Source organism: Cetorhinus maximus, chromosome 34, assembly GCF_964194155.1.
Source record: "Cetorhinus maximus chromosome 34, sCetMax3.hap1.1, whole genome shotgun sequence".
Classification (NCBI taxonomy): Eukaryota; Metazoa; Chordata; class Chondrichthyes; order Lamniformes; family Cetorhinidae; genus Cetorhinus; species Cetorhinus maximus.
Window position 1 is genome coordinate 7,683,968 of NC_135912.1, and position 8,654 is coordinate 7,692,621.

General features: G+C 47.7%; 1 protein-coding gene across 1 annotated transcript in view; it reads left to right on the forward strand.

The window, feature by feature from the left end:
* Window positions 1-8,338, forward strand: part of cops6 (COP9 signalosome subunit 6) — a 30,713-nt gene extending 22,375 nt beyond the window's left edge. Inside the window, exons 6-9 of the mRNA XM_078533829.1 lie at window positions 411-525; window positions 3,375-3,467; window positions 3,744-3,844; window positions 7,825-8,338. Coding sequence (XP_078389955.1) covers window positions 411-525; window positions 3,375-3,467; window positions 3,744-3,844; window positions 7,825-7,965 — 450 coding nt within the window. The 3' untranslated portion in view covers window positions 7,966-8,338. The remainder of the gene's footprint in view (window positions 1-410; window positions 526-3,374; window positions 3,468-3,743; window positions 3,845-7,824) is intronic.
* The last annotated feature ends 316 nt before the right edge of the window (window positions 8,339-8,654 follow it).

Genomic DNA, 8,654 nt, shown 5'->3' on the forward strand with positions numbered 1-8,654 from the left:
CCCTACCCCACCCCTCCCCTCTCAGGCTGGCTAATCCTTTCCCTTCTTCCTATTTTTGACTTCTCTGCTGCAATCACTGACTCCGGCTGGGATACAGCTCCATGTGTGCCGGCTGACTGACCAAGTGACACTTGATGTGTGAGTACTGAGTCCTGATGAGAGCCAGCAAGCTGTTCCACTGGAAGGTGCATCACAGTAGGGCCCTGATTCTGTCCTTGCCCGACCGGTTGAGTGATGACTGGGAATATAATGATGCTGCTCTCACTGCCTCACAACCAGGACTTGAAGCAGGACCCACAGCTTAGTGGGCGGGGCCCAGTTCTTAGTGTTTCCCTAGAGAATGCTCACGCTCCTCTGTGCTGACAGAGTCCCCCACGCTGATTGTTTTTTTTGTTCTGTTCTTTGTCCAGGCCACGGTGCTGTTTGCCGAACTGACCTACACCTTGGCCACAGAGGAGGCGGAGCGCATTGGAGTCGACCATGTGGCTCGCATGACGGCTACGGGCACAGGGGAGAACTCCACAGGCAAGGACGTGCCATTGTTCTGTAAACCGATGTGTTCAGTTGAGGTGGGGGTGGGGTGTTGCTGCCTGTCCTACCACAGCTGCTGGGAAACTGGTGTAAACCCTAGCTCCATTCAACAAGAATGGAAAGTAACAAGCTTTACTGTCCCAGTGTCCCAGGCCGAACATTGTCCTTTCTCCAACTAAGCAACTCGTGATGAAGTAACTATCCCACTCACTCACCCTGCCCTCCATGACACCTCCCCACATAGTGATCATTTTTTTTTCACTTGCCCTGGAAGCCAAACAGGTTAACCTCTGACCCTTTCAACAACAACTTTCATTTATATAGCATCCCAAGACACTTCACAGAAGACTAATCAGACAATTTAACGCTGGGCCAAAGAACGAGACATTAGAAGGGGTGACTGAAAGCTTGGTCAGCGAGGCAGGTTTTAAGGAGTGAACTGAAGGGGAAAAGAGAGCCAGAGTCGCAGAGGTTTAGGGAGGGAATTCTAGAGCTCGGGGCCAAGGAAGCTGAAAGCACAGCTGCCAATAATGGAGCGATGGAAATCGGGAATGTCCAAGGGGCTGGGATTGGAGGAGCACAGAGATCTCAGAGGGTTGGAGGAGGTTACAGAGAGAAAAGGTCATGGAAGAATTTGAAAAACACGGATGAAAATTGAGGCGTTGCTGGACTGAAAGCCAGTGTCGATCAGCGAGCACAGGGGTACTGGATGAACATGACTTGGTGTGAGTTAAGGTACAGGCAGCAGAGTTGGGGAGGATATGGGGTTGCAGCTCAGCTTAGGATCAAATAGGCCAGTTTGTAGTATACGCAGCATGTATAAAGTATACAAATTGAAAGACGAGATGAGAAATTTGCAGTTAATATTTGACCAATATAGTGAATTTGGAACATTCTCCCATAGACTGGTCAAATCAGTGACAGACTTAGTTGTATTTTGCATCTTTCCTGTGTCTTAACAAGATTGGTAATTGTATATAAAACACAAACACTACATATTGAAAACTGTGGGTGGTCTCGAGATTCTAGAGGTATTGCACCTAAAGTTCGTCACTCCTTGGCACAACCTCTCCCTATCTCTGCAGACCCCTGCATCCTGCCACATAAGTGCCAGGCAATGACCATCTCCAGCAAGAGGGTATCTAATTATCTCCCCTTGACATTCAGCAGCATTACCATCGCTGAATCCCCCACTATGAACATCCTGGGGAGTCACCAGTGACCAGAAACTTAACTGGACCAGCCATCAAAAATACCGTGGCCTCAAGATCAGGTCAGAGACTGGGAATTCTGCAGAGAGTAGCTACTCATTTGGTAGTACAGAACTTGAGTATTGCTGAAAAAAGGAGACATTTTTTGTCAAAGCTTTTCATCTTGCACTCAGGACAATTCACAAAAATACCAATGTCTGGGGAAACAACATATTTATGTTGTATGAGAAGAGAGTGCTGATTGGTTGGCAAGTGGACTCTGATTGGTAGAAGCGTTCCATGGAGAATGCATCAGTTGAGTAACTCACCTCCTGACTCTCCAAAACCTGTCCACCATCCACGAGACACAAGTCAGGAGTGTGATGGAATACTCCCCACTTTCCCAGATGAGCGAAATTCCAACAATACTCAGTCGCTCGACATTATCCAGGGCAAAGCAACCCGCCTGAATGGTACCTTATCCATCACCTTAAATATTCACTCACTCCACCACCAATGCACAGTGGCAGCAGTGTGTACTATCCACAAGGTGCACTGTAGCAGCTTGCCAAGGCGCCGTCAACAGCAGCTTCCAAATCCGAAACCTCTACTACCCAGAAGGGGAAGGGCAGCAGACGCATGGGAACACCACCAACTGCAAGTTTCCCACAAAGTCGCACACCTTCCTAATTTGGAAATATATCGCCGTTCCTTCAAATCCCTGGAACTCCCTCCCTAACAGCACTGTGGGTGTACCTACACCACATGGACTACAGAGGTTCAAGAAAGCGGCTCACCACCACCTTCTCAAGGGGCAATTAGGTATGGGCAATAAATGTTGGCCTAGCCTGTGACACCCACATGCCATGAATTTTTTTTCTTTATTCTTTTCATGGGATGAGAGCATCACTGGCAAGGCCAGTATTTGTTGCCATCCATAACTGCCCTTGAACTGAGTGGTTTGCTAGGCCATTTCAGAGGGCAGTTAAGAGTCAACCATATAGCTCTAGCTCTGGAGGTGTAGGCCAGATTCCCTTCCCTAAAGGACATGAGTGAACCAGATGGGTTTTTATGACAGTTGATGATCGTTTCATGGTCACCATTACTGAGACTAGCTTTAAATTCCTGATTTATTAATTGAATTCAAATTCCACCAGCTGCCATGCTGGGTTTGGACCCATGTCCTCTGAGCATTAGTCTGGGCCTTTGGATTACTAGTCCAGTGACATTACCAGTACGCTACCGTCTCCTCTGAATGAATACATTTAAAAAAAAATCTGCTCCTACTCTACAGACCCCTGGTAACCTCTTCCTCTGAAGCCCTCAGAGTTCTGTGCTTCTCTGTAATGGTGGAATTGTTTTCAGCTGCCTAAGCCATAAGCTTTGGAAGTTCCTATATAACTTTCTTTGCCCCTTCACCTCTCTTCCTTTAAAACCTACCACTTCGACCACGTTTTTGGCCATAGACCCTAACCTCTCTTCGTGATTTGGGATCATTTGTCTGGTAATGTTCCTGTGAAGTGGTAGTTCAGTGAGAATCAAATATGTTCACCCACAACGGCACCCACCCCCCCAACACCAACCTTGTACTTTACTGCTGCCCCCTTCCCCCAAACTGTTAATGAAATTCTCTTATTTCTGTTCCTTTTACAGTGGCTGAGCATCTAATTGCGCAGCACAGCGCCATCAAGATGCTGCACAGTCGGGTCCGAGTTATCCTGGAGTACGTGAAAGCTGTGGAATCGGGTAAGAGAGCCCCTCCCACATCACCCCATCAAGCACCGAGCTGTCCCATCCAGGGCCTGTGGGCCAGTGCAAGGTTTGGAGGAAGGAGGGGCGGTGCCTAAGGGAGCAGTGTGGGGTGCGAGGCCGATTTGGGGGGGATGGGGACAGGGCCCTGGGAGTTTCAGGGTTGGTGCGGTGGGGTATGGGAGCTGGGCGTAGGTGCCAGTGTTGGAGGATCTCTGAGGGTCAGTGCGTGGTGAGCTGGTTTGCTGATGTCACATTCATGCTTTCTGACAGGTGAAGTGCCGTTTAACCATGAAATCCTGCGTGAGGCCTACGCCCTGTGTCACCGACTGCCTGTCCTCAGCACCGACAAGTTTAAGACAGACTTCTATGACGTAAGTCAGAGCTAGTCGCTCATCTGGGAATTGTAGCTGCTCCAAGATAGGGCTGTAACTTTCAAAACGAAACCCATCAGTCTGCCGGGAAGCCTTAGTGGGAACAAGAAGAGACCATTCAATGAGGTCAGAGCTGATCTGTATTTTAACTCAATCTGTTTGCTTCAGGCTCCAGACTCCCATTACTCTTGGCAAGTGAAAGTTTATCATTGCCATTCCATTGTATGAAGCAGAGCTTCCAATCTTCCATCCCAAATGCCCTCACTCTTTTTTAAGGTTATGCCCCTTGTTCCTACCCCACAGCAGCAGAAGTAAAAATCTAGTTTATGCATAAGCTAACCCTCAGAGCTCTGGCTACATTCTCATGAAGCTGCAGCGCACTACAGGCACCAGACTCTGGATCCGGGGCGCTTGCGACCGGACGTGTTCCGGATTTGCGGATTTTCTGGATTTTGGGAATTAATTAAAACGTAAAGCTAGGTTGCTTTCTCAGACCCAGAGAAGGGATGAGGGACGGACCAGGCCGACTTCCGCACCGTTAATCCCAACATGGAATAAATAAAACCGGACCGGAAGAACAGGGGATCAGTATGCCGCGACCCAGATGTGATGGGACAATAATGCCTGATGGGGATTGAGGTTCCCAGGGTGGGACCCGGTTTCTGGGTCCTGCCAGATAAGGAGTCCGGTATCTGTGCTTCCAAGGCCAATATATTCTTTCTAAGGTCTGGTTACAGAATGGCTGCAACGCCAAAGGAGGCCATTTGGACCTTTGTGTCTGTGCCAGCTCTCTGCTTGAGCAAGTTAGCTAGTCCCACTCCCCCGACACTTTCACCCAGCAATTATTTTCCATTCAGGTGCTTATCCAATATTCTTTTGAACACTTCAGTTGAACCTGCCTCCACCACACTCTCAGGCAGTGCATTTCAGATCCTAACCACTCGATTGACCCAGCCTCCACCACACTCTCAGGCAGTGCATTTCAGATCCTAACCACTCGATTGAACCTGCCTCCACCACACTCTCAGACAGTGCATTTCAGATCCTAACCACTCGATTGACCCTGTCTCCACCACACTCTCAGGCATTGCATTCCAGACCCTAACCCGTCGATTGACCCTGCCTCCACCACACTCTCAGACAGTGCATTCCAGACCCTGACTACTTGCTGCATTTAAGATAAAAAAGGAAAAGCTTTACCTCATGCCGCCTTTGGTTCTTTTGCTAATCACCTTAAATAGGTGTACTGTGGTTCCCAATCCTGCTGCCAATGGGAACAGTTTCTCTCTATCTACTCTGTCCAAACACCTCATGACTCGGAGCACCTCAGTCAAATCTGCTCTCAGCCTTTTTTCCCTCTACGGCGAACACCCCAACTGCTCCAATCTATCCGCATAGATGAAGTCCCTCGTCCTGAACCCGTTCTTGTGAATCTTTTCTGCACCCTCTCTAATGCCTTCACATCCTTCCTAAAACATGTGGTCCAGAACTGGACACACTACTCCAATAGAGGCCAAACCTGGGTTTTATATAGATTCATCATAACTTCCTTGTTTTTGTACTCCATGCCTCTATTAAAAATCCCAGGATCCCATATGTTTTGTTAACCACTTTCTCAACCTGCCCTGCACGGACGCAAATCCATACCAACTTTCTTTAATTAATCTACACTTGTCCAAGTGGCTGTTAATTTTGTCCCAAGTTATTGTTTCTAAAAGCTTCCCCAGCATTGAGAGTAAACTGACTGGCCTGTAGTTGCTGGGCATATACTTACACACTTTCTGGAACAAAAGCATTTGCATTTCTCTAGTCCTCTGGCACCAACCTTGTACCTCAGGAGGGTTGGAAGATTATGGCCATTGTCTTTGCAGCCACCATCCTTACTGCCCAGCAGAATCAGTTCAGTCCCGGTGATTTATCAACTTTAAGTACAGTCAGCCTTTCTAATACCTCCTCTTTATCAATTATCGTCAACTATCCCCTCTTTAACGAAGACTATCTTCCTTGGTAAAGACAGATGCAAAGTATTCATTTAATACCTCAGCCATTCCCTTTGTTTTCATGCATAGATTCCCTTTTGGCCCCTAATCAACCCCACCCCTCTTTGCACTTTTACTATTTATGTTCCTATGGAAGACTTTTGGATTCCATATTATATTAGCTGCCAGTCTCCTCTCATACTCTTTTTGCGTCGCTTACCTTTTTCTTCACTTCCTCTCTGCACTTTCTATATTCAGCCAGCTTTTCACTTGTATTATCAACCTGACATCTGTCATAGAACCCCCATTTTACTGCTTCATCTTACTCTTTCTCCTGTCATTCATGGAGCTCCGGATTTATTTGCTTTCCCTACCTTTCCCCCTCGTGAATGTATGTACCTCAACTGTGGCTGATCTATCTCTTTAAAGGGAGTTTGTGATTTGTTTACAGTTTTGCCTACCTATCTTTATTTCCAGTTTACCAGGACAGATCTGCTTTCGCCTCATTGACCCCAGTATTTTTTATTGTAGATTCCTCCTTTTCCATAGTTAATCTAAGCTTTATGATACTATGATCACTGATCCCTAAGTGTTCCCCTACTGACATTTGGCTCACCTCTAACCTAATCCGGCAATGCCTCCTTCCTCATTGAGCTGGAAACATACTGATCAAGAAAATTCTCCTGAACACCATTCAGAAGGATTTGGGGAGGACGGTGGCCTAGTGGTAGTGTCATTGACCTAGTAATCCAGAGGCCCAGGCTAATGCTATGGGGACATGGATTCGAAGCTGATGGAATTTGAATTCAATCTGAATTTGAAAGCTGATCTCGCTATTAATGAACATGAAACACTCTCGATTGTTGTATAAAAAAAAAAGCATCTAGTTCACTAATGTCTTTTAGGGAAGGAAATCTGCCATCCTTTCCTGGTCTGGCCTACATGTAACTCCAGATTCACAGCAATGTGGCTGACTCTTAACTGCCCCTCCGAAATGGCTGGGCAAGCCACTCAGCTCAAGGGCAATTCAAGGTGGGCAACAAATGTTGATGCCCGTGACCCGTGAAAGAATAATAAAAAATAAGTTTAAAAACTCTTACTTCTGTCTTGCCAAGTTTTTAGTGGGATAACTACCTATTAATCTCCCATTATCACTACAGGTTTTGCACCTTTCTGTGATTTCCCTGCAAATTTGCTCCTCTGTATCTTTCCCACTAGTTGGTGGCCTATAGATAACCCAGTATTGTAATGGCGCCTCTAGTGTTTTGTAACTCTAACCAAATAGAATCTGTCCCTGATCCCTCAAGGGCGTCCTGTCTGTCCACTGTAATATTCTCCTTAATCAATACAGCCACTCCTCCTTTCTCTGTCTTTCCTGAACACCTTGTATCCAGGAATATTTCATACCCCAGTCCTACTCTTTTTGTTTTGAGCCAAGTCTCTGTGATAACAACATCACACTCGCATGTGGCTTTTTATGTATGGAGCTCGCCAACTGTATTGCCCAAGCTTCATACGTTTACATACATGCGCAGTAAACCTAATTCAGCCTCCTGGAGCCCAGAATGCTATAGTACTGCAGATGTGATCTAACCAGAGCTTTCTATAGCTGTAATAAAACCTCTTCCCTTTTACACGTTAGCTCTTGTTATAAAGGCAAGAATCCCACTTGCCTTTTACATTGGTCTTTTTGTACCTAATTATTGCACGAGCATGTAACCGGGCAGAGCCAGCAGGCAGGGGGTCAGTGGCCTGGACAAGTGGGCAGGGGTCAGTGGCCCGGACAAGTGGGCAGGGGTCAGTGGCCCGGACAAGTGGGCAGGGGTCAGTGGCCCGGACAAGTGGGCAGGGGTCAGTGGCCCGGACAAGTGGGCAGGGGTCAGTGGCCTGGCCGGGCGAGCGGAGGTCAGTGGCCCGGCCAGGCGGGCGGGACCTGGCACTGTGATAATGTGAAGTTTTCGAACTAGATATCACTGCTGTGTCTCTTTCTCTCCCTCACAGCAATGTAACGATGTGGGATTGATGGCTTACCTTGGCACCATCACCAAGACCTGCAACACCATGAACCAGTTTGTGAACAAGTTCAATATCCTGTATGACCGGCAGGGCATTGGCCGACGCATGCGAGGCCTCTTCTTTTGATAGCTGCCAGCGGCTTTCACCCTCTGGATGGAGCAGGACGGGACGGGAGAGTTCACATCCTCCACAAGGCACCCTGTGGCTGTAGCAAGCACTGATGGAAGCATATCTGCGATTCTCCAGAGCCGCCCTCCCCCACCACCTCTCCCTCCTCTCCTTCGCTGGAAGCTGCTTGGGCCAGTCTTGTGAAATGGGCCAAACTGTCACCCTGTTCCATTTATGGCCGGTTTTCGCTCTCTGGTTTTGTTGCTTCAGTGCCAGTGACTTGTTTGATCGGAATTTGAGTTCACACAATGAGTGCATGTGTCTGGTTTTACTGCTGGGGAGCAGATGTGAAGTTGTCGGTTGTGTATGAGAAATAAAGTTTAAAGGAACTAGTTCATTCTCACTCAAAGTACTCAAGAATCCGCAAGAATAGCAGACTGACATCACCTTTTCAGCGTGGATTGTCTCTTTATTCCACCGTCTCACTCTTCTGTCCGTTTCCTCTCCGCCCTCCTTCCCCTCCCCTGCCCTCTGCTGCTCCCTCCGTACTTGCACTCTCCTCTCGGCCTCAGCTCCTCTGTCCCTTTGTTTCCCCGGGACTGAACTGTTCCAGTGCACTCCTAGCTGACCTCCCATCTTCTACCCTCCATGAACTTGGGCTCATTCAATCTCTGTTGCCCATAACCTAACTCTCACCGAGTCTTGTT